Consider the following 25,587-nt stretch of genomic DNA (forward strand, 5'->3'; position numbering starts at 1 on the left):
CACTGGTTAGATCCATGCATCTGTAACCTCGAAAAGATAGAGGGTACCCCAGGAAGACACAAAGAGTGGAACGGAACTCTATCTTATGCCGATTATAAGGCCTAAGATAGGGGTAACACAAGCACCCGAAGACACGTAGGAACTGATAGGGTGGTATTTTCTGATGTAGACCGAAATAAGGACTTTCAAATTTTAGGACGGAAGTGGGGAGATAATTGATGAGACATGTTGCTGTCTTGAAAGCGTAATCCCAGTATTGTTGTGGGACTGACCCTTGAGCTAGAAGAGCTAAGCCCGTTTCGACAATATGTTTGTTACGGCGCTCAACTCTTCCGTTTTGCTCATGCGTGTACGCGCACGATTGACGGTGATTAATCCTAAGGGACTGAAACGTGGTGTGTAGTTTGCGGTATTCACCCCCTAAATCCGATTGGATGGACTTGATAGAGCGCGAGAATTGTCGCTCTACCAGAACACGAAACACATCGAAAGTTTTATAGATGTCTGATTTTACCCTTAATGGATAAAACCATCAATAACGTGAAAAGTCATCTACAAAGAGGAGAAAATATCGGAAGCCACTAGACGAGATAAGTGGTGTACGATAAATCAACTACGTTATTGCTAGAAGCATTTATTCTATCTAATGGAAAACGTGAAGACTTGCCGAGGTGGAAAGCCGTACATGACCCGAAACTAACACTATTTTGTGTAACTGAACAATGTTGCAGAATTTTATTCTGGACCAGATTGTGAGGGTGACCGAGCCTGCGGTGCCAAATCGTGGGTGCTGCACGGGAACTGACGAACGCGAAATGACTTCGGGAAATTGGCAACTTGTATAAACCTCCAGAAGTCGGGCCTTTAAGAAGCACCGCCTTAGTTTTGGAATCCTTCACAACGAAACAACTGTCATGAAATTCAAAAAACACAGAATTTTCTTTAGCAAATTTTTGAACAGATAAAAGGGGAACAGTTAATTTTGGGACATGTAACACATTAGATAGAAACAGGTGTTTTGACACAGAGGGGATCGATGCATGGCCAACCCGCGAAATTACTAAGCTTGTACCATTTCCCACTCTCAACGTGTTCGGACCGGTATATTCCTCCGAGGATGTTAACATTCCAGCTTCCGGAGTCGCGTGAGCCGTGGCCCCAGTATCAGGGTACCACGCCTCGGCGGATGGTGCGGTAGTGACCGGAGTCTCGCCCGAAACGGCGACATGTGCCTGCACGGGTGGTTGCGTTGTATACCGTTTGTAGCAATAAACCGCGGTATGACCCTGCGCCCTACAGATTTGGCAACGGGGACCACGTTGATTCCGGCCGCCACCCCGCTGATTCCGGCCACCACGGCCACCTCGCCAGTTGTTCTGCCGGCCTCCGTCTGTGTTGCCGTGACCGCCAGCGTGGCGTCCTCTGCTGCCACTGCCTCGGCCAACGTAGAAGGCCGAGTGCGAACCAGTTCCGGCGCCATCTGCAAAATCATCAGCAAGTATAAAATCTGCTGCTTGCAGATGATCCGCGAGGTGCGGAAGAGACACCGGTGCATGCGCCGTCAGCGAAGCCGCGTACGCTCTGTACTCCGGACGCAAGCCCCGTATCACGTACAAATTTTGCTTTGCCATGGAAAGTGGCTGCCCGGCCTGTGCAAGCGCTTCCACCAACAGCTCCGCCTTTCCGAGGTAATCACCGGGCGTAGACGCCCCTTGCCGGAGCTCCTGGAACTGACCAAGTAAGCTTAAGCACCTTGCCTGCGTGTTGGAACCGAGGGCGGTGCAAATGGATCTCCATACGTCGGCGGCGGTATTCCGGCCAACCACGAGATGCAGAACTTCATCTGACATCGAGGAAATTAGAAGACTCAAGATGGATTGGTCCTGGAGCACCCAGGCTTTGTGCGCCGGGTTGGGGGTTGATGGAGCGGTGGTCTCGCCGAAGCCCGACTCGCCGGAGGCAGTCGTAGATAGGAACGCCGGCGGACATGGTGTGGTGCCGTCCACAAAACCGATGAGGTCCTGACCTCTAAGAAACGAGAGAAGCTGGGTTCTCCAAAACAGAAAATTTCTTGAGTTTAATTTCATTGAAATAAAATGGTGGGCCCCGGACAACGGATTTCCAGTCGCCGGAGATGAACCGCTGGCGGCAACGGATGGGGTTCTCTCGGAGGAGTGCGACGACATGGTGGGGTAAGGAGGGGGTTGGGTGTTTTGCGGTGGAGGATCGTGTTTAGGCTGATACCAGATGAGAATTCAAAATTCAATTCAATCAGGAAAGATAGGATTACAGGAGAGTATATCTGAGTCTATCTCTAACTGTTCCTATCTAACAGGTTATAAACAGAAGACTTATTCTAACCACATATAAACGACTATAGACTATAAACATAAACACAATAATTATACTAATATTACTCACAATAAGTCTATAATAACTCTAAGCGATGAAAAATATCTCAAATTTAGTTTTCGTTTTCCGCACATATGTAAAAAAATATATCGGATAAGATCAGAATAGATCATCCAAATAGCTATAGCTACTCATCACTACCAAAATCATCAACTCTCCATCATTTCTAATAATTTTCACCTCAAATAGCCTGAACTTATTTGGTCTAACACCAAGAACATGTTAACAACAGTATCCCTTCCAAAACTCTATTGAAATTGGCCTTGAATCAAAACTTGTGATATTCAAATTCCATTCTAATTACTAAGCTTCAAAGTTAAAAAGCATATAATGAAAACGCCTTTAACAATAACCTTTATTAACAAAGAATGTTTTTCCTGTTCTTGTTACAGAAGAAAACAAGAGAAACGAAGCTGAAATAAAAATAAAAATAAAATAAAATAAAATAAAATAAAGCAAGGGAACGAACCTGCAGTAGTCGCTGGGCGGTAGCTGTTGGGTCGCAAGGGCAGTGACGGTGGCTCATAGCTGTTGGGTCGCAGGGGAGACAAAGCAGTGGCGGTGGAGACATCGTTCGACGGCTGTGACGGTGGAGACGGCGTTGGTGATCGGCGGTGCGGTGGTGGCTGTGATGGAAGAAAGCAATAGAACGAAGGGAAAAGAGACAAAGAGACCTGAAACAAAAAAAATAAAAAATAAAAAATAAAAAAATTAAAAGAAGAAGAAGAAGAAGAAGAACGAACCTGCAGATCGGAAGGGAAGACAAAGCTGTGGCGTCGGCGGTTATGGCGGTGGAGACGTCGTGCGGTGTGCGATCGACGGTGAGAAGGTGTGTGATCGACGGTGCGATGTGCGACGATCGACGGTGAGATTTGGGGCTGAAGCGACGATCGACGATGTGTGCGTCTGAAGATTTGGGGCTGAACGAATTGAAGATTTAGGGTTGAAGCGCAGTTATTAGATGGACATTTAGTCACCGTTTTTAAGGGAAATTGTGGCGAAATTAAAAAAGAATTCTATTTATTTTTAAAACAAAATACTTTCTGCCACTGTTTCAGGGATAGACGGTGGCATTTTATTTTTATATTCTGCTACTGTTTCAACTAGAAACAGTGGCGGAATCTAAAAGTCTTATTTTAATTTTAAAATCCGCATCCGTTAATCCTAAAGACAGTAGCAGATTATCTATCAATTATTACAAAATTGCCACCGTGAATTTTTTAATTAAGAATACACTACTGTTCTTTTAACAACAGTAGCTAAATGTCAGTCTCCTATGTTCTATTTTGTACTAGTGTTCCTTGTACTTTTTCCTTGAGTTTCATGGAGGATGTTTGATAGAAGTTAGTGTAGCTAAATCTCCATATTTGTTTTTTCTGAAGGTTCCTTTAGTGTTCGTTGAACCTTCCTTTGATTCTCACATCTAGCTTCTTATGATGGTTTAACTCTTGTAGTGGAACTTCTCATTTGTCAAATCATCTCTTTTGTCGACATATCACTTTTGTTTTGAAAAGTCTTTTGGTGGAATTAACTATTATGTCAAGATAAGTCGTTTTTTTTTTTTTTTTTTTTTTTTTAATTTGAAACGGTGTCAAGATAAGTCTTCTACACAATCAATTCTTTTGTTAAATCATCTCATCTATTAACTTTACTTTTCTACTAGATTAAGTTTTCCGATTATCATTATCGATTAGTTTACAAAGGCTTCTAATATAAACTTAAGTTTTTCGTTAAGGCTTGTTTTCTAAATCTATAACTCTTATGTTTGGGCTATAAGATTTTCCCTAATATTATATATTATATATTATATATTAGGACCTTAATTAAGTGGTGCAAGTTGACTAGGCTTATTTAGTGGTCTGGTTGGATTGAATAACTAGAAGTTGTTATTCAACCAGACTCTGTGTCTAATATAAACCTGGATCGATGGGCTTCAGGATATTCATTATATAGCACATTCAGTTACGGTACTCATACTGCTTAGTAGACACCAATACGCCATCTAGGGTTCTGAGTCAAGTATGAGACAAATATGGCTAACGGTCTACCGTTCAAGAGGCAACACATCAAGAACATCAATTGTGGATGGAGATCAACACGACTATCACTTCCGCTTATACGAGGTCAGGTATCTCGTATTATTATTCAGTATAGTTAGATTATTTATGTCTAACAGTTGGTATCAGAGCCTTTATAATCCTTGCCTGGTTGATTATGTTGTCTACAATCAACATTAATTTGTTTTTCATATACATTAAGTGTTCGTATATGCCTTATTTTACAATTACATTCGTTAATTATTTGTAATTGATTTGGATGCAAGTTTAATTATGAGCATTAAGCATGATTATTTTTAATTTCCTTTGGTTTTGAAATTAAATGTATATCATGATTTTATTGGAATGACTGACGCCGATTTGTTTTGGCCGGAAAAAAACGAGGTCAACGCATTGGTTTCGAACGCGACTCACCGGCCACATCGAACTAGTTTCGGGAATCTCCCACGGTGAAGCACAGCGATTGAACGATTAAGTTTTGGGTCTATTTCAGTACTAAACCATTTATCGTTCATGTTATAATTCACTTAGGCCATTAAGGTTTATGAACCTAATTTGAGTGATTAAGTGCTATAATTATTGTCTTGCCCTATTTTTAAGACATTAAGGATTTAAGGATTTAATTGTTATTTTGGCCATTAAGGATTATAACTGTTGTTTAAGTTGATGGCGTCCCCTACCCCGATCATTACCATAGCAGCCTTCTACCTCGTCATGTGGACACGTGGGTCAGTGGCCCCCGTGTACTCCTTGATGGCGGGCAACCTAAAGTCCCTCGGCAAAGGTACGTCCATGATGCTTGGGGAGAATGGTACTGCCATCCGTACCTCAGGTTCCGGCGACTGCTCCCGTGCCTCCACCCTTCTTGCTAACTCCTCGATTCTTCTCTGCAGCCTCTCGACCAGGGCCGACTCGTCAGGGTGCCGGCGCGGGGCCGGCTGCCGCTCCTCCATGTGTCGGCGTGGAGCTAGTTCATCGACGTGCCGTCCATTTGAGTGTCGACGCGGAGCTGGTTCCTCGAGTTCCGTCCATCCAAGTGTCGGTGTGGAACCCGCTCATCAGCGCGTCGCTCCTCCAAGTGTCGACGTAGGGCCGACTCATCAACGCGTAGGCGTGGGGTCGGCCCCTGAGACTCGCCCACCTCCTTTGTGGGTGATCTCTCGGCTTCTCTGTTTTCGTGTTGGCGAGGGCCTCTGGTAGAGGACCCCTCGGCCCGTGATCCTAATCTTTGCCGCACGGGCGCCCTCTGTCCCAATCGTTCTGGTGCAGTTTGGGAAGGGCATGGTTGTCGTCAGGCCGGTCCACTTCTTTGGGTCTCTATCCCTATTTCCTGGGGCCGCAGCGGGGGCACTTGGCCTTGCAGTCCCACCGCCACCTGATTTAGCGTCGCCGTCACTGCTTGCTGAATGGTCGCCTTGAGGTTCGCGGCTTGGTTCGCCCCTCCATTGTTGAGTTGGTCTCGAAGGTCCCCTCCATTGTTGAGTTGGTCTCGAAGGTCACCGAGCCTCCCGTTGTTGAGCTGTTCTCGGAGGTCCCCTCCGCGATTGTTGGTGAGTTGGTCCCGGAGGTCACCTGAGGCATTGCCATTGTTCACGTTGCGGGCACCGTGGGAGCTGCGGGACACCATTCTTTCAAGCTTGCTGTTGAAAGAGGAATGAGTTGTGTGTGTCGTCGCCTGCTTGAGTGTGGGACTCAGGCTCTCAATGAAAGCACCAATGACGGTAAATATGTTACCGGGAATATTGTTATGAGACTAATAAGTGACAATAGTATTTGCTTTGTGTTTCAGTACAGTATATTGAACGTGTCCTCCCAAGCTGAGGGGAACATCTACTTATACAAGGGTGTTAACGGTACATGGGACATAAATGGGGAGCTAAGCCTTTAATTCTATCTCATCAATGGTGGCTTCAATGGTAATAAAGGTGACACCTGTTGGAATTCTGTTCGTTGGAGTTCTGTCCGTTGGATTTTCATGTGGTGCCGGGTCAAATATGGCGTCGGGTCAGATGCCCACTTATGATCCGGGTCGGGTGCCAACCCTATTATCCTGTCAATGAGATTATGAATTTACAGTTATGTAATTATGAATTTTCTATAAATTCATAATCTCATAACAAAAAATTCATAATTTCATAACAGAAAATTTATGATTTCATAACAGAAAATTTATAATCGCATACCAGAAAATTCATAATCTCATAACAAAAAATTTCATAATTTCATAACAGAAAATTCATAATCTCATAAAAGAAAATTCATAATTTCATAACTGCACATTCATAAATCCATGCCTGCATATTCATAATTTATGAATGTTGAAGAAACTTGCGCGAAGAGAAAGTGAAACCGCGAAATGTGAAAATAAAAAATAAAAGTCACGCGATTAATTAAGAAAAAAAAAAAAGATAACGGTGCTCCGTTACCGTTGGGACCGTGTTCACCATGGATGGTGAACACGGTTCCATGGCATAACGATTGCATGGCTTTTCGGTATCCTTCTTGAAGTAACCATTCTTGATACATAATATGTGAATATGGGCCTATGGGGTAGGAACATGGAAGCTTAATGAATAGAACTATCGTATATAAATTATTTTTTTCTTCATTATTCTATATTTTCCTCATACATAAACTCTACCAATTTTTCTCTCTCTCCTAAACTTTACAATCCTCCTCTAAAAATTTGAAATAATATTATTTTTTACTTCATTATTGCTTGTTTATATTATTTTTTATTTTTCTATTAATTTTTTATCCTTAACTTTCTCTAATTCTCCCTAAATACATGAACAAAGCAAATTTTTCATCATCAAATTTTAGTATATGTTTCATAATATTCATATAAATACTTATATATTTGATTTTTATTCTTTTTATGTTTATATTCGTAATATATATTTTTCCTTTTTTTAACAACAAGTTACTACGAATAGTGAACTACTGTTCGCAACAACAATTTGGGGTTGCAAACAATAACACCTTGTTGTTGTTCGCAGTCTCAAATTGCTATTGCAAATAATAGTTCTTTGTGTGATGCCTAGCAATATATCAAGTATAATTTTATATATTTATATATATATATATATATATATATATATATATATATATATATATATATATTAGATTTTATTATTTTTTTTATTTTATGCAACTTGTAATTATATTTTTAAATATTTTATTTGATCAATTCTTTTATTATAAATTTTATTATTCAATATTGTTATGAATTTCTAATGAAATAGTTTTTTTTATGTTTATTAATAATATATATAAGTAATTAGCATATAAGTCTCAACATACTATGGATAAAAATAATAATGTTGAGAATGTTGATGTGGGTGAAGAACTACCTAATAAGAAAATTTTATGATATATTATAAATGTTTTGTAAGAAAATTATAAATGATAAGAATTAAAATCATTGAAAGTTTGTAGGGATGTATTCAATTTAGAATTTCAATATGACTTTTGTAGACTTTTTATAATAAAAAGTATAAAAATCTAATGTTTTTTATATAGACTTTATAGAGTCTTATAAAGTTTTAAAAAGTTTTGAACAACTCTATGAAAATCAATCAAAGTTTATTAAAATCTATCATTTTAAAATTTTAAAACTCTACAAAAGTCATGATTGAATACACGCCCGAGAGATTTGATTTTCACTACTAAACTATAGTCTTACTCCATTCATCCACTGTTCTTAGCTTCCAAGAAGTTATACATACACTCAATATATGTTTACATAATTATACAAATTTCTATCTTGCTTAATGCTTACTGACTTTATAATGAACCGACTTTGAATTGAGAAGCTGTATCTATTTGGAGTTGATGATCATATGATCTGAACTGCCTCAGCATATTCCTCTCATCATCCATGCAATCATAATAGGAATCTCTGTTGAAAGTTGAAAATAGATCCCTGTTGTTTACCCATTGATCGTCGTATCCAAAAGGGTTTTCCGGCAATTGATAATCACACTCCACTTTGGTCCTATATATGACAGGAGCCAAGTTCCTCAAGAAGAATGGGTGTGTCATTAACCTCTTAGCACTCCATCTCTCCTTAGAGTTTTTGTTCAAACACTTGTTGAGAAAATCTTTACAAAACACAGACACATTTTCCGGAATCTTGGGCTCTTGGGTCTCAATCTTGGCCCTCAAATCTGCTCTGTTGCACCACTCTCCCCAAACCGATTCTCCGGTGATCATCTCCACCGTAATGCACCCCAACGCCCAAACATCCCTAGGGGCCTGGTGAACTCCGGTTAAAGATTCCGGCGAGCCGTACTGCAAAGTGCCACGGAATTTCTTGCTAAACCCATCATCATTATCATTATCCTCTATCTTACCATCCTGAATTGCCAGCCCGAAATCCGCAATCTTGAGACGATTAAGCCCGTTTTGTTCCATGGGGAAAACAAGAACGTTGAGGGGTTTCAAGTCGCAGTGGACGATCCCCATGGCGTGCAAATCCGAGAGGCCCACGAGGAGCTGGTAGGCGTAGAACGCCACCTCGCCTTCGGACATCATCGTCGTCGTCTCCTCTTGGCGCGAGTCGATCAAGCTTTGCAGGGAGCCGCCGGCGGCGTATTCCAGCAAGAGATTGTACACCACTTCGTCGTCGTCTTCCAGGCTGATGTCGGTGCCGTAGCAGTGAACGAAGTTGGGGTGTCCTCGCAGGGAGTATAAAAACCGTTCCTCGTATCGGAGCGAATCGGAATGCTCTATTTCGGCGCTCTTGACGGCGACGCATTCCGGCGACGGGAACCATGCGGAAGAATAGCTACCGGGAACGGCCAGGGAGACGGTGCCGTAGGATCCCATGCCAAGAACGCGATCTTTTTTCCACCACATTATTATATTATATATTATATTGTATAAGTAGAAAGTGATCAAAGCAGGTAAGTAACTTGGCTTTGATAGATGAGGGAATTAAGAACGAAGCTAGCCATTTCTATCTATATATATAGGTCAGGTTTAGAACTACTACTTATCCCAATTTGAGTAGGCTAAGAGTTCAGTCTACGTGTAATAATTCTAATAATAGAATTATTAGTATTAAGAGACTATTTTAATCTTTAACCATCTTTACTTCATAAATTATAATGTTGTTTAGGACTTAGGAACGAATAATAACACAGATTACATAATACAAATTTTTTTTTAATTGGGAAACACACGTTTGACCTTTGTGCTTTTGGAAATTATTTTAATTTAGTCCCTAAATTAGTATTTGTTTCATATTTTCTTAAATATTTTCATCTCAAATAATAAAAGTCTTCATCAATAGAGTTCGAACATATGACCATCTATTTGGAATGATAATCAAGATGTCATCATATACTACATGGTTGTTGACAGTCCCTAATGTTATATAATTATTCAAATTCTATTAACGTATGGGGTTATTTTTATCATTTAGAATCAATATTCATTGTTAAAATGACGTTAGTATTGTGAGAATGAAACTTTTAATCATGGATATCATATCGATTCTAAATGAAAAAATAACCTTATAAAATAGTTTGCTAAAAAAGTTTGATAATTATGACTGAAAATGTAACATAATTGACAATTATTAAAAGATTACATTTATTTAAATTAATTAACAATTACCAAAATTTTAAAATTGAAACAATTTAAGGGCCAAAAATGTTGTTTTTCCTTTTCAATATCATTACTATTCAATTAAAAGAGTTTGCAAGGGATGAGAGAAATTATGTGTTGGTGCAAGATACTTGAATAATAAAATTACTTTCTTTATTAAACTGTGAAATGACAACAATTTAAATGTATAACTAAGGGTGCTTTTGGTTTACAGGTCTAGCTTTAAGGTATGGGTACTAAAGTGATTATTGATATTGTTCGGTTGATAGGTTTTCAGAACACTAGCTACTATGGGTTTCAAATACTTTCTTAATTGAAAAATCCATACTCAAATAAAATAAAGGTTTCATCCCCTTTCATTCCCTTATTCATTCTCATCTCCTTTGATTAGTGCTTTTAGATTTTTGTTTTTATTTGTTTGTTCATATTGGTGTTTTAGATGTCTTTATATTAGAATCAATTGTATTGATTTTATTTTCTTGTATTTTTAAAATCTTTATTCCCATTATAGAATTATACATAACCAAACAATATTATTGATAATCATTCTCATTCCACCCTACTACCAAACATGCAAAATACTTTCACTAAAACTCATTACCATTACCAAGTATTTGATATCCATTCCGATTCTGATTCCCATGTACGAACCAAACACACCCTAAATGTAGCAAACAAATCAAAGTTAACAATGTAATAGTGTAAAATTAAAGAATATGACTAAATATGTCAATGCTATAATATTCGATAACTAAAAATGAAATTTTTACACTAAACATTATTAAAAAATAATCATAAATAATTTCAATTAGGACAAGTTATCCGTGTGTGTGTGTATATATATATATATATATTGGGTTCCTGTGAGAACAAGTCTTCCCATGCGGCATACACCATTAGGTATGCATAAATGCATCAGTGTTCAAGAATACATCAGAATGAAATGTCAAAAAATGCACCACAAAAAAAAAATATACACAACACATAATGGTGTATTTTTGTACACTGTGTGCTGCATTTATACATACCTAATGGTGTATGTCGCATTGACCGCACGGGAAGACCTGTTCTCACAGGAACCTGACCCTATATATATATATATATATATATATATATATATATATATATGACAGAGAATATGGTGGAATGTAAATTCGTATTTAAAATCATTTGACTTCACAAATCAACATGCATGACAGTATAGTATTTGTTAAGAATCATTTTTAATTTAATAAATTTTGATCATGCTATGTAAATTGTATAGCCATTTTAATACCTTTCTTCTCTTAGAACAATTTGTAAAGGTCAAGGACTCAAGATTTTTGTTAAGTCAAGAAGAAAAACAAATAGCATACTCAATTAATCGCCAAACTTACAAATAATAGATCAATAGTAGAGATGCTAAATAACAATTATGCCGACTAATTGTAGAAGCAATAAGAATCAACAGAGTTCTTGATCAACAGAGATAGTTGGATTGGTAAACATTGTCTAATGAAAAACTTGTAATAAAATTTGGTAGATGATGTCCAAACTTACAAAGACATGACCCATAGACAAGTCTGACACACTTAAAGAAAAAGTTGACAATTAAATAATAATCCTAGCTTGGAAATGATTAAGGACAAGAACTTTAATTGGTAACAACTATTGGCAAACTCTTGTAACAAACTATATTTACCAAATAGAAATCCATCATCTAATTTATTCATGTTAGGATCAACGGGCAAAGTTTGAATATCAACAGAGATAAGATTACAATCTTTTTTTAGACAGTACTAGCTAGTAAACTTAAATATGAGAAACAAGAAGAATGTTTGCTGAAACCAACTTGTTAAAACCAATGAATCCCCTACCTCATTGACCACAACAAATAAATGTCCAAAGCAATGTCATATTCCTAAAATTACGAGATTTTTTAATTTATGTTAATATTTCTGAATAGTATTAACAACTAATCCACTCCTTGGGAGAAGATAAATCAAAATCTCTTCTAAATTAAACCTCCAAATGTTGCATTAATGTTTTATAGGTTCTATTGAATGCTTTCACTTGAGGATTGATGTTTTCCCGTCGTTAGGATTGCATGTCACTTTTTTGAATCATGTAGTGATTTAGGCTTTGTTTTGCAGAGCTTATTTAGAAGCTTATAGTTTATTTTAAATTATTAATAAGCTATAAGCTCTGTTTTATAATGTTCCTAAAATAAGTTCTTAGCCTCCTAACTTTTTTTTTTTCCATTTTTATCCTTATTATTTTAAAGAAAGGATATAATTTATATTTCCCAATTAAAACCATTTTCTCTTCTCCTTTATCCGCAACTTTCACCACAATTATTATTATTACTAGTTTTTTACGCGCATTGCGCGATTGGGATAATGTCCAATGCTTTTTTGTTAAATAAGTACTTTAAAGTATATTAAGGCAGGATTATATTGAAATTGTTCATTCATAGATAATTGAAGGTTGAATTTGCGTATTTAAATAGGTAATTCTTCTCCCAAAGGTTGAGTCCCCAACCCCAAGGGCCCCCCACACTCCGACCCGACAGAGCATTGTGGGAAGTTGTAAATCACGGTGACTCAATGGTTCAGCAGACAGGGCCAAATGCTGATACGCACAAGGAATCTGCCCATTTTGGACATAATTCCCGCACTGCCGCCGCCAAGGTTCAAACCTTGGTCTCTTCTCCCAAATACTACCCACTAAATCATTGAGCTAAGCCCGTGCGAGTTAAATAGGTAATTCTAAGTTTACAAATGCAAGATAATATAGTCAAGATTGATTATAATTGTCAATAAAATAATTGTATAGGTATAGTTGAAACCAAATACGGGACATAAGGGAGAACAAATAAAAATTAGGGCATAAAATATTAAATATATACTAATATTGTTTGAGGAGATTCCGACATTAGGATTTGTGGTTAAGTTCTATTAAGACTTTAATATTAGAATTAGATTAATGGTGTAGTTATAATTCTATATTAGACTTTAATATTAGAATTAGACTAACGGTGAATTAACGGAAAAGTTAAATGGATAATCATATAATTAAGGATAAATTAGAAAATCTTAAAAGAAAAAAACTAAAACCTGAACAATATGAACCGTTCATTTGATTTAATAATTTGGCGGTCATTTTTTCTACCAAATGTTAATAATTAAATAAATTCGCTGGTCAAATCCGCTAGTATAATCCGCTAACGCTAACCGCTAACTGCTGATTGTAAAAAAGGACATTGCGAGGTAGTTCTCACTTCAATTTGTTGTGTGATTTAATTTGAATACTCTCTTTGTCACAAAATCTCTCAAGTAGTTAATATGGTTGGCTTTATTAATTATATTTTTTTAATTTTTTCATGGTATTAATAAAATACTTGGTAAATAAATATATAGCATTATTTTGTATTATAACTTTGATATTTAATTAGAAAAGTAGTGCACAAAAAAGATAATAGATAATGTAGTGAATATAATCAATTGATGAATTTGAATGTAAAAATTTGTACATTTGAGAAAAATAAAGACAATATAACTAATGAAAATATTTCTTTTAATTAATTTATTGATAATTAATAATTTTTTTTTCACTGAATAAAGACATTGTAAGGACAATGTAGCGAATATAATCAATTAATAAATTTGAATATAAAGAATTTTTATATTGAAGAAAAAATAAAGACAATATAACTAATAAAATTATTTCTCTTATTTAATTTATTGATAATGAATAATTTTTTTTTTTGAATAAAGGCATTGAGGACACATAATTCTAAATTAAAGAAATGCATATGTATTATTTTTTGTTGTAACTACTAAATTATTATTTATATAATAATTTAATAAGAGTAAAATAGAGTACTAATTATGCCAACTTTGATTGGGATGAGGTTCGAACCTAAGACTTTTTTTTATTGAAATCAATGAGTAAGTTAACGGTGAACTAACGGCTATTCTTAAAATTTTAACGGAATTAGTAACGGTGTGTGGGTATTTTAGGAAATTTTAGTGTAAAATTTAAATCTGATCAAACTTTTAATCAATCTGAGCCATTCATTTGATTAAAATCTGTGACCGCCATTTTTTCTACCCATTATAGGCCTAACTCTCTTGGGCTCTTATTAGTATATATATATATATAGTAGATTATTATTATTATTATTATTATTATTATTATTATTATTATTATTATTATTATTATTATGAGATTCGCAACAATATTGCTACTTCATTCTGAGATGCTTAGATCATGATTATGCTAATAGTTTTATTTCAAAATGTTAATTTTTTAAAAGACAAAATGTTAAATTTTAATAGGTAAACAAACTAATTTAAATTTTATGAAGATGTCCTTTTTAGTCTTTTTACATTTATCAGCTTATTAAAAAGTTAATTTTACCATTCTTTAAATTTTTATACAATTTACAATTATAAATGTTTTTTAGGCCGGTTAGTATTTAATATTTTAATATTAACTAAAGTATAAAATATTTTATAATTATTAAGTCTTTGAAAAAAAAAATAAAAAATAGACGCCTAGCGATTTTTTCAACACTATATATTAGTACTCCATACATGAATTGAAAAAAAAAAAAAATGATTCTGATGATGACAACTGCTTTGCCTGAATGAAATTTTCTTCATAGGTGGTGTCTTAACAATCTCTTAATATATGAAACGTGTAGGGTAAGTCTTGAGTTGAAAGGTGGAATTGTAGAGTCATACTTGCACCCATTATTATTCTTAGAGGCGTTTGGTTAAGGTGATATGAGATTACCTAGGTAATCTGAGTCTGGTAATGTTATATTACCTTGTTTGATTCAAGTTATGAGATTACCAGGTAATGTTATATTACTTGAAAGCTGATGTGGCGGTAATGTTTCAATGTAATGTAATTACCCTCATTTTCTTAGGTAATCTTAGATTACCTTGATTTATTCCAACATTGCCCTTGTTAACTAATCCTTAAATAATAATAATAATGATAATAATAATAATAATAATAATAATAATAATAATAATAATAATAATAATAATAATAATAATAATAATAACAGGGTTGTAAAAATCGGTCTAGGCATCCGCCTAGGCGCTAGGCATCTCTAGATCGTGGCGATTTCCCCCCTAGGCGTCCGCCTAGGTTATCGGCCGCCTAGGCGTCTGCCTAGCGCCTAACTCGGCCAATTTGGCCGCCTAACGTCTAAGTTAGTCAAGTTAACTCGTCCATTTCGGTCGAGTTAACCCGATCGGCTCGGCCTATTTTTTTATTTTATATATATATATATATGTGTGTGTGTGTGTGTGTGTGTGCCCGATCAATGACATATATACACTCATAGACTAGTTTGATACTTTGAATCTTTGGATGATTGAAGTATTTGAGTATTTTTAATTTTTAATATTGTTTTAATTTTTTTTTTTTTGAAAATCATTGTTTTGATGTTATGACTTATGAATTATCATTAATTCATTTATTTGAATGTGTTATTTGATTAAATGTTGAAAACAACCTCATTAAAATTGTCAAACTGCAAGTCTACCACTGTTTTTTTGGCGCCCGCCTAGATTCCGCCTAGACGCTAGGCGCTCGACTAGCGTCTAGCGCCTACTGCAACCATGAATAAGAATAATAATAATAATAATAATAATAATAATAATAATAAATAATAATAAATATATGTTTATACAATCAAATACACACACACACACACACAAACATATATATATATATATATATATATATATATATATATATATATATATATATATATATATATATATATATATATATATATATATATATATATATTATTGAGGACATTATTGTAAATTGATCCATATAACCTAAAATATAACTCTTAACCAAACAAGGTAATATTATATTCCACAATCTAAACCAAACACATATGCGGTGTTTGGTTCATATAAAATATATTATTTTTGTAATTATATATTTTATTTTTTTATTTTTATTATGTTATGTTAGCATATAAAATAATTTTGTTTCTCAAGTTCAAGATTTTAGTTAATATTTTAAAATCATGTAATTATATATGATACCGTTATCTTATTTATTTATTAAAATATATGAAAATATGTTAAGAATATTATAGTGTGTATAAAAGATAACCATAAACGAAACATGATTATATTACATACCCCAATTTTAACCAAACACAGGAATCTAACATTCCCAATAATCTAACATTCTTAGCAATCTAACATTCCCTAAGGTAATCTGACATTCCGTGAACCAAACGACCCCATAAGGTAATCTTACATTCCCATCTCACATTACCTTCCTGGATGTAATCCTATTACCTGAGGTAATCTAAGATTTCGTGAACCAAACGGCCCCTTAGTATCATGTTTGCCATTGTGTATTTGTTTTTCTATTTTTTTTCTCAATTTTTCTTGCATTTGCTTGCTTATCTTTACTTGATGGGGGAAGTTGGCTTGATGGTTTGTAAGGTGGTAAGATCTTAAATGAATATATATATCTAATCTAAAAACATAATAAGTGTGAATGAAAGTTATACCCCTGATTTATGTTTGTTTTTTCTGTTAAGTTTTTTTTTTTTTTTTTTTTTTTTTTTTTTTTTTTTTTGTACATTATGGTATAAAGGTTGTACATTAAAAAAGTTTATAAAAGTTCATAATTTGTTGAATACCAATGATCTTTTAAAGACGGTCTAAAAATTTAAATTGAATATTTCTGAATTTTTAAAGTTGATAAAAAAATTTAAAAATTAGGATGGGATACACTAGTTTTTTTAAACAAACAAAAAAAGGATAGGATACACTCATACTAGAGGTGGCCACGGATCGGTTCAAGATCGAACCAATTCTAAGTTGGCTCGGAAAAAAAAAAAAAAAAAAAAAAAAACAAGTCTGGCTTTAACAGGCTTAAAAGCCCAAACCTGAACCGGCTTATAGAGGGTCGATTCAAGTCCTATAAAAATAGTTTGGAGCCCAACTCGGAACTCGCACAGGCCTAGGCCATGGTCTAGGCCCAGGCAAAATGTAGTAGAGACTTTATAAATTATAGGGAAAAAGGTCAAATAAACCTTTGAACTATAGACAAAAGTTCAATTAGGCCCTTCAACTCTAAAAAAAATGCAATTAGGCCATTCAACTTGTTATTTTGGATCAAATAAGCACAATAACATGTTATTTAACTGCAATAACCGGTCAAAAAGATTCCAGCGACATTTCCAGTAATAATTCCGGTGACAACAATTTTTTTTTTTTAAATGATGACCGTTCGGTCGTCTTCTCCGGTGGAGAAGGCGACTAGACTGGTCGCCTTCTCCAATGGAGCAATCGTTATACCCTGCACCACAGCACACATAGCACTGTGCGCCCTGCGCCTTCCAAAACAACGCCGTTTTGTTAAGTTGTGTAGGAAGTTGACACGATTATGTACATTCTAGTATATAATTATGTACATTTTTTATACAATTATGTACATTTTTTTTATACAATTATGTACACTTTTTTTTTTATACAATTATGTACATCCGAAACAGGGAATTTATGCGTATTATATTAAGAGTTTATGTGTATTATGTTAAAAGTTTATGTATATTATGTATTACGTTAGATTATGTGTATTATCTTTTCAAAAAAGAGTATGTGTATTTTGTTATAAAATTATGTACATTCTAGTATACAATTATGTACATTTTCGAAACATGATTTTTTTTTTAAAGAAAATTAACAGTCAACACAGGAAAGCGGAATTCTAAAAAAAAAAACGACGTCGTTTTGCACCAGGGCGCACAATGCAACGCGCGCCCTGGTGCACGATATATATTGCCCCAATGGAGAGGACGACGTTTGGTCGCCTTTTCCATTGCAGAGGACGACCTCTGGTGTTTTCTGGCGGTCAACGATGATTTTCGACGATCAACATCAATAATTTACCCGTAATCTATTGATGGGGAAAACAAGAACGTTGAGGTGTTTCAAGTCGCAGTGGACGATCCCCATGGCGTGCAAATCCGAGAGGCCCACGAGGAGCTGGTACGCGTAGAACGTGACCTCGCCTTCGGACATCATCATCGTCTCCTCTTGGCACGAGTCGATCAAGATTTTAAATTTTGGTAAAATCGGAGGTGTTACAAGGTGCACCCGATCAATGAATGTTAACAAGACACACTTTTAAGTAATTTTACCTGCACTTTTTACTTGTATAGGTGCACAAAATACTTGCACATATAACACATTTACATGCACCACAGGACACATAGCGCGCGCTGGTTGGTTCAGAATTCTCTCCTGAACGGCCGTCCGCACGAGATCGCGCCCCTATATATATATATATATATATGTGTGTGTGTGTGTGTGTGTGTGTGTGTGTGTGTGTGTGTGTGTGTGTGTGTATACATATATATGTATGTATGTATATATATATACTGTATATATATATACATACATACATATATATGTATATATATATACATACATACATACATACATACATACATACATACATACATACATACATACATACATACATACATACATACATACATACATACATACATACATATATATATATATATATATATATATATATATATATATGGAAGGGATCAGGTGCGGGTGGACTCACATTAAACATTACACTGGCGTACTTTAAGTACACAACATACACACATTAAACACACAAACAAAATACATTCAGAATACAAACTCACGCACCTTAAGCACAACCCTCACGCACCTTAAGTACAAAACTCACGCACCTTTAGCACAAAAGCACACGCACTTTAAGTTTTAACAACAACTCACATTAAGTACACACTCACGCACATTAAGTACAAAACTCACGCACCTTAAGCACAAGACTCACGCACCTTAAGCACAAAACTCACGCACATTAAGCACAAAACTCATGCACTTTAATGTTTCAACAACAACTCACATTAAGTACACACTCACGCACATTAAGCACACAACTCACGCACCTTAGGCACAAGACTCACGCACCTTAGGCACAAGACTCACACACCTTAAGTATAAAACTCATGCACATTAAGCACAAACCTCACACACCTTAAGCACAAGACTCACGCACATTAAGTACAAAACTCACGCACATTAATCACCCGCACAACCGCACGGGAAGCATTCACTCGCACTGGAACTTAAACATACATACATACATACATACATACATACATACATACATACATACATACATACATACATACATATATATATATATATATATATATATATATATATATATATATATATATATATATATATATATATATATATATATGCAGCCATGTTGTTAGGTGTGGTCATATGGTCAATTACAGGCCATTAGATTAGATAGATCCAATGAATCACATTAATCAAGATTCTTCTAGTATTTTGGCGCACGTTCTCCTACCCAGCGAACTGCAAGGGTAAACTCGTCATAGGGCACCGAAATAAGGGAAATCACATTGTTGTGTGTTTTATTTGTGTAATTGGTGCATTATTATCCTTACTATGGTGTATTTGTAGATTCCCATGGGTGCCAAGTTCAGGTGCGGCAACGCCTTCCCGTGTGGTCAGTGTGGCCGCACCAATTGTTATACAAATATACACCATCCATGTTATGAAATGCACAGCAAAAAACATACACAAATTAGGTACGCATCACCAAAAACGCGTCATTAGATATGAATAAATACACCATACAGTGTTCGGGAATACACTATTGGTGTGTTTCACTGTGGTGTGTTTTATTACACTATTGGTGCATGTTGTCAACACTGTTGGTGTATTCTGGAACCCGGCCGCTATAAATGGCCACTGCAATTACCATAACACCCCCACTTACCAAAACGCGCGAAAATCCTCAAAATTAACCATTGCCGTTAGATTAAACTGATTCAACGACACAAATACGACCACACCGCCACACCTAATGACATGACCACATATGAGCGCTCTTCTATATAATGACATGATCACATATGACCAAATTTTATCTGTTTATCAAAAAGTTAATTTTACCAAACACTTTTAAGCATAATCAACTAGTTAAGCGCTCTTCAGTTTTCAGATTCTAGCTTATAGTTTTTCAGCTTTTAGCTACCTTATCATAAAATTTAAATGATGTGATTATTATATTATTTTTATATTATTAAATATATGAGATATATTTAATATATAAAAACGTTTTTCTTTTTATAATATATATGTGATATATATTAAATTAAAACAAGAATTTTTTTTAATTGATAAGGGTAAATGATGTCATTTATGTATGAACGGACGATAGTTGCGGAAGAGGATGAATAAAAATATAGGAGAAGAGAAATAGCCAAAAAGATTTTAATTAGGAAGGTAAAAAATGTCATTGATTTAAAATAATAAAGATAAAAATAAAAAAAAGTGAAGAAACTCTTTATTTTTGAAACACTACATTTTCAAAATAAGCTTTTATTTTAAACTATTATCAAATATACTTAATTTATTTTGACCGCATCTGAAACATTGCAAGTAACCTACCAATGCGAGCAACTGTCAATAAAGGAGGCTAGAAATAGTAGTTTAAAATAATCTATAAGTTCTTAAATAAGTTTTGCTAAACAGAGCCATACGCCCATACACCTCTTAGATTCGATTAACGTAAGCCTTTAATTTCACAAATATTAAATAAACAGCTGTCCTATTCTCAAATGACCTTTCAACTTCGAGCGTTCTTTTTCCCACTGTGGCAGAGCCTTCTTTGCACACAGTCGCCGCCATTAGCAAAAGTTCGTACTCTCTCAATCTCTGTCAATAGATACTCTGGGAACTTATATATATTGACAGAGCGTGTCTTTATCATCATATATATGATATATCATCATCAGTTATCCACAAAAGCTAACGCATTTTGTAGTGTTTTTCTCTGTGTGTATACATCATTATATAACCTTCTTCACCATCTCAGAATAAAATTCTCATTTTGGTGAAAGTGAGCATTTGGGAAAGGGAAAGATAGAGCTCAGGCTATATATCATTAACTAACTGGTTTATCTTTTGCCTTTGCATCTTCTCTCCTTTTTATTTATATTTTATATGTACTACACTAATGGGTGGTTTATACCCTTTCATGATTGATTCTCCTATACCAGCTTCATTTTCTTTGCTTATTCTTGGCAGATATTTGCAGTTTTGAAGATAGTTCATCTCTGAGAACGAGCTTCAATTCTAAACTACATCAATGGCTGAAAAAGATGAGGACTTTCTGTCCCATAAACTCCCCTCACCTTCTCAGGTATTTTTTTTTTTTTTTAAAATTTATCTGTTCACATATTGTTAGGCAGATGCCGGGCCAAGTCCAACATGTGGCTGTGGAACTATTAGACGGAGGTTATTAAAGGGTCAAGTTCAACACTCAGGTTCTAGGAGATTGTTAAACAAAGATCGATAAAAGGTCATGTCAAGCATTCTTTCTCTAGAAAATTGTCAGGTGGAGGCAAGTAAAAGGTCATGTTGAGCACCCTGACTCTAGGAGATTGATGAACAGAGGTCTGTAAAAGGTCAAGTTCAACATTCTAATTTTAGGAGATTGTTAGCAGAGACCTGTAAAGGGTCAAGTTCAGCACCCTAACTGTAGGAGATTGTTGGGTAGATGCCTATAAAGGGTTAAGTTCAGCACCCTAACTGTAGGAGATTGTTGGGTAGAGGCCTGTAAAGGGTCAAGTTCAGCACCTAACTCTAGGAGATTGTTGAACAGAGGTCCAAACAGTCAAGTTCAGCACCCTAACTCCAGGAGATTGTTGGGCAGAGGCCTGTAAAGGGTCAAGTTCAACACCCTAACTCTAGAAGATTGTTGGACAGATTCATGTAAAGGGTTAAGTTCAGCACCCTAACTCTAGGAGATTATTGGGCTTAAAGCGGTCTTTCGAAAATGTAATAAGTTACGCCTTTGCTACTAACTATTTTTGGCATAATGGTAAGTGTTTGATCATAACCGTACATATTTTGGTGTATTATGATGTTATGGTTATGAAGAAGTGGTGGGTTGTTATTTTTGGAAGGTTGTGGAGGAATTGAAGGAACTATGGGGGATGGCTTTGCCAATAACAGCAATGAATTGCCTAGTGTATGTTCGAGCCTTCGTGTCTGTTCTGTTCTTGGGAAGGCTTGGGAGCCTGGAACTGGCCGGCGGGGCACTATCCATCGGCTTCACAAACATCACCGGCTACTCCGTCCTGGTGGGCTTAGCCTCGGGGCTGGAGCCAGTGTGCAGCCAAGCCTACGGCAGCAAGAACTGGGACTTACTCCGCCTCTCTCTCCACCGCATGATCTGCATACTTTTGGTAGCCATAATACCCATCACTCTGCTCTGGCTCAACCTCGGCCCAATCATGGTGTTCTTGGGCCAGGACAAGGAGATCACATCAATGGCCGCCACTTATTGCTTATATTCTCTCCCGGATCTTTTGACCAATACGTTGTTACAGCCGTTGAGGGTTTATTTGAGGTCGCAGGGGGTTACGAAGCCGCAAATGTGGTGCACGTTCGTGGCGGTGGTGTTTCATGTGCCGTTGAATTTTGTGTTGGTGGTGGTGATGGGGATGGGGGTTCGTGGGGTGGCGGTGGCGGCGGTGCTGACGAACCTGCATATGATGGTGCTTATGATGGGGTATGTGTGGGTTTGTGGGCGGTGGGAGTGGAAAGGGGGGTGTGGGGTTGGCGGGGTTGGTGGGGGGGTTGCGCCGCTGCTTAGGGTGGCGGTGCCGAGCTGCGTGGGGATTTGTTTAGAGTGGTGGTGGTATGAAATCGTGACGGTTCTTGCAGGTTATCTGCCTAATCCACGGCTGGCTGTGGCGGCTACTGGGATTATTATTCAAACCACCAGCCTCATGTACACTGTTCCAATGGCCTTGGCTGGTTGCGTCTCTGCAAGGGTAAGTTCATCCTAATTACTTCACCCGTCTCTTTTTGTGTGGTTTGATCAATGTTAAAAAAATAGTTACGAGCCCTCTAGGGGCCTGAGGGCAGGCGCTTAGAGCGCCTAGGCGGGCGCCTAAACCGTCTAGGTGGTCGAGCGTTTAGCGCTTAGGCGTGATTTTTGGAGCATTGGGTTTGATTAACGATTTTTTTATTGTGTTTCACCTTGACCGCGGCCGTGTGAGAATTATGTCTAAAGTGGACAGATTTCTTGTGCGCACTGACATTTAACTCTGTTCGCTGGACCATTGAGTCACCATGATTTACATCTTTTCAAATACTCTCTCCGGCCTGAGTGTAGGAGCCCCTTAGGGTTGGGGATACAATTTTTTTTATAATATTAAGTTTAGTAGTCCATTTCATACTATTATCTAGTGTGATGACACAACACTATTACCATTCTAAATGAGTGATTACAGATCAAATTCAAATATGGGAGAACAAATATTATCTTATAAAGAATTAAAATTTTTAAATGAATAGTTAATAAGACAGATAAAATGGGTAGAGGAAGTAGTACTTTGAATGATTTTTTAAATATATGAATTTTATATATTAATATTATGAAAAAATTAAATTAAAAATAACAAAATATTAAATATTAAAAAATTAAATTTAAACATAATTAAGAAATACTGAAAGTAAAATGGAACAGAGTGAGTATTAATTAAAATACTACAAAAAGGAAAGGTGGCCTTGCCCAGGCACTGACAATTTGGCATGCAGTATTTTAATATCTTCTTCAAAAGAAAAAATTAAAATACTGCATGCCAGATTGCCAGTGCCTGGGCAAGGCCACCTTTCCTTTTTGCAGCTTTTTGGAATGTGTAGCTGAACCTACATATAGTTATTGTCATCCTACTAGGTCTGTTGGCCATACTAACCTCCTTGACTCGAAGATGGCTGCCACGCAAATGCTTCCCACTTGCTTCGATAATTTTTTTAAAATTTATATGTAATTATTAAGAATTAATAAAGTATTATTATAAAATAAATTTATGTTACCAAAAGTCATTTTACATGTTATTCCATCTATATATATTAAAATTGACAAATTTCACTAAACAATTTTTTACAAATAATTTATTACCTGATTAAACCAACTAATACAATTAACTAACAGCTAACACAATTCACTAATTGCTAACGGTTAGCCACCAGACAAGGCCAAGATGCTATGGTAATTTCAAGTTTCATTCTATCCCATAGGCCATAGTGCACCCGCATTTGATTGCATCATGCTTCCACTTATTATAGCCATATATTTGTGCTTAGATCCATGCATGAGGGGTATGGTTGGACACACCTACTTACATGTTATGGGACAAATGTCCACCCATCTACATTCCATTACCTCTATAATTGAATCTTCTGTGTATCTTGACATTCAGAATTAAGGATTAAATTGAAAAAAATCATCATAATCGATGACTAAATTAAGCACAAAAAGTCATTTAGCCTAAATCCAGAAAAAACCACTATATACTAAATTTGTGTATTAACCCAATTTAAATGTATATATTTATTTCAGGTGGGAAATGAGTTGGGAGCTGGGAAACCATACAAAGCCAAGCTAGCTGCAATGGTTGCTTTGGCATGTGCATATGTAATAGGATTCATGAATGTGATATGGACAGTGATCTTTAGGGAGAAATGGGCAGCCCTCTTTACAGAAGATGAGATGCTTAAAGTTCTGGCTGCATCAGTCCTGCCAATAATCGGGTTGTGTGAGCTTGGCAACTGCCCACAAACCACTGGCTGTGGGATCCTCCGTGGCACCGCCAGGCCAGCCGTGGGGGCCCGCATCAACCTCGGCTCGTTCTACTTTGTGGGAACCCCGGTGGCGGTAGGCCTGGCATTCTGGCTCAAACTTGGCTTCAGCGGCGTCTGGTTCGGCCTCCTGTCGGCGCAGGCCGCCTGCGCCATTTCCATCATGTACGCCGTGATATGTTGCACCGATTGGGAAGCCGAGGCCTTGAAGGCGAAGAAGCTCACCGCCGTGGTGGAAATGGGGCAGTGCGGGGTCGAGATCAAGCACGAAGAGAGCAAAGGGTTATTGGTTTCGGATTGCAGCAACACCATTGATGATGTTCTATAGAGAAAATTGAGACATTATGCTAAGTTAGGGAGACTTTTTTTTTTTTTTTTTTTTTTGGTTTGAGTTTTAATTTGAAGCAACTTGTCATTTGTGCAAGTTGAGCTTTCTGTTGCAAAGGTAAAAGAAACATATCGTGGTGTCCCATGCAGATGTTTTCTGTTACAATTGCTCTACATTTTTGTACACATTCTTGGTGCCATATAAGTGTTAAATTTTCTCGTATAATATATATTTAGGTTACACTTGTGTCAAACCGTTTTATTGATTTTTATTTATGAGACGGTTTTAATCGGGTCAAGTCAATATGAAAATATACTTATATTAACAAATGTAGTATTTTTATATTATAATTGTAAAAGTACTATATTTTTAATCAAAAGTATTACATTTTCCCTTATAAGTAATGATGATAAATGTTTGTTAGGGAAAATGTAATACGCTTAATCAAAATGTA

At 36.1% G+C, this 25,587-nt stretch overlaps 1 protein-coding gene across 2 annotated transcripts; it reads left to right on the forward strand.

Annotated features, from left to right (window-relative positions):
- Window positions 1–20,916: 20,916 nt before the first annotated feature.
- Window positions 20,917–25,295, forward strand: LOC109177232 (protein DETOXIFICATION 54-like). Of its 2 annotated transcripts, XM_019326551.1 has the most exons (4): window positions 20,917–21,086; window positions 21,250–21,353; window positions 22,120–22,992; window positions 24,567–25,295. In XM_019326551.1, the coding sequence occupies exons 2-4, from the start codon at window positions 21,300–21,302 to the stop codon at window positions 25,131–25,133; spliced, it is 1,494 nt and encodes a 497-aa protein (XP_019182096.1). In that variant the 5' UTR covers window positions 20,917–21,086; window positions 21,250–21,299; the 3' UTR covers window positions 25,134–25,295. The 2 variants fall into 2 exon arrangements, with proteins under 2 accessions (XP_019182096.1, XP_019182095.1); XM_019326550.1 differs by lacking the exon at window positions 20,917–21,086 and having other exon boundaries at window positions 21,119–21,353.
- The last annotated feature ends 292 nt before the right edge of the window (window positions 25,296–25,587 follow it).

This window comes from Ipomoea nil, unplaced genomic scaffold (genome assembly GCF_001879475.1).
Source record: "Ipomoea nil cultivar Tokyo-kokei standard unplaced genomic scaffold, Asagao_1.1 scaffold0804, whole genome shotgun sequence".
Taxonomy (NCBI): domain Eukaryota; kingdom Viridiplantae; phylum Streptophyta; class Magnoliopsida; order Solanales; family Convolvulaceae; genus Ipomoea; species Ipomoea nil.

Excerpts from the sequence above, each read along its gene's own strand:
- LOC109177232 (XM_019326551.1), top strand. The coding sequence starts at position 21,300 with ATGGCTGAAAAAGATGAGGACTTTCTGTCCCATAAACTCCCCTCACCT. Across the intron at positions 21,354-22,119 it reads AACTCCCCTCACCTTCTCAG|GTTGTGGAGGAATTGAAGGA; the intron begins GTATTTTTTTTT and ends TATTTTTGGAAG. Across the intron at positions 22,993-24,566 it reads CTGGTTGCGTCTCTGCAAGG|GTGGGAAATGAGTTGGGAGC; the intron begins GTAAGTTCATCC and ends TATTTATTTCAG.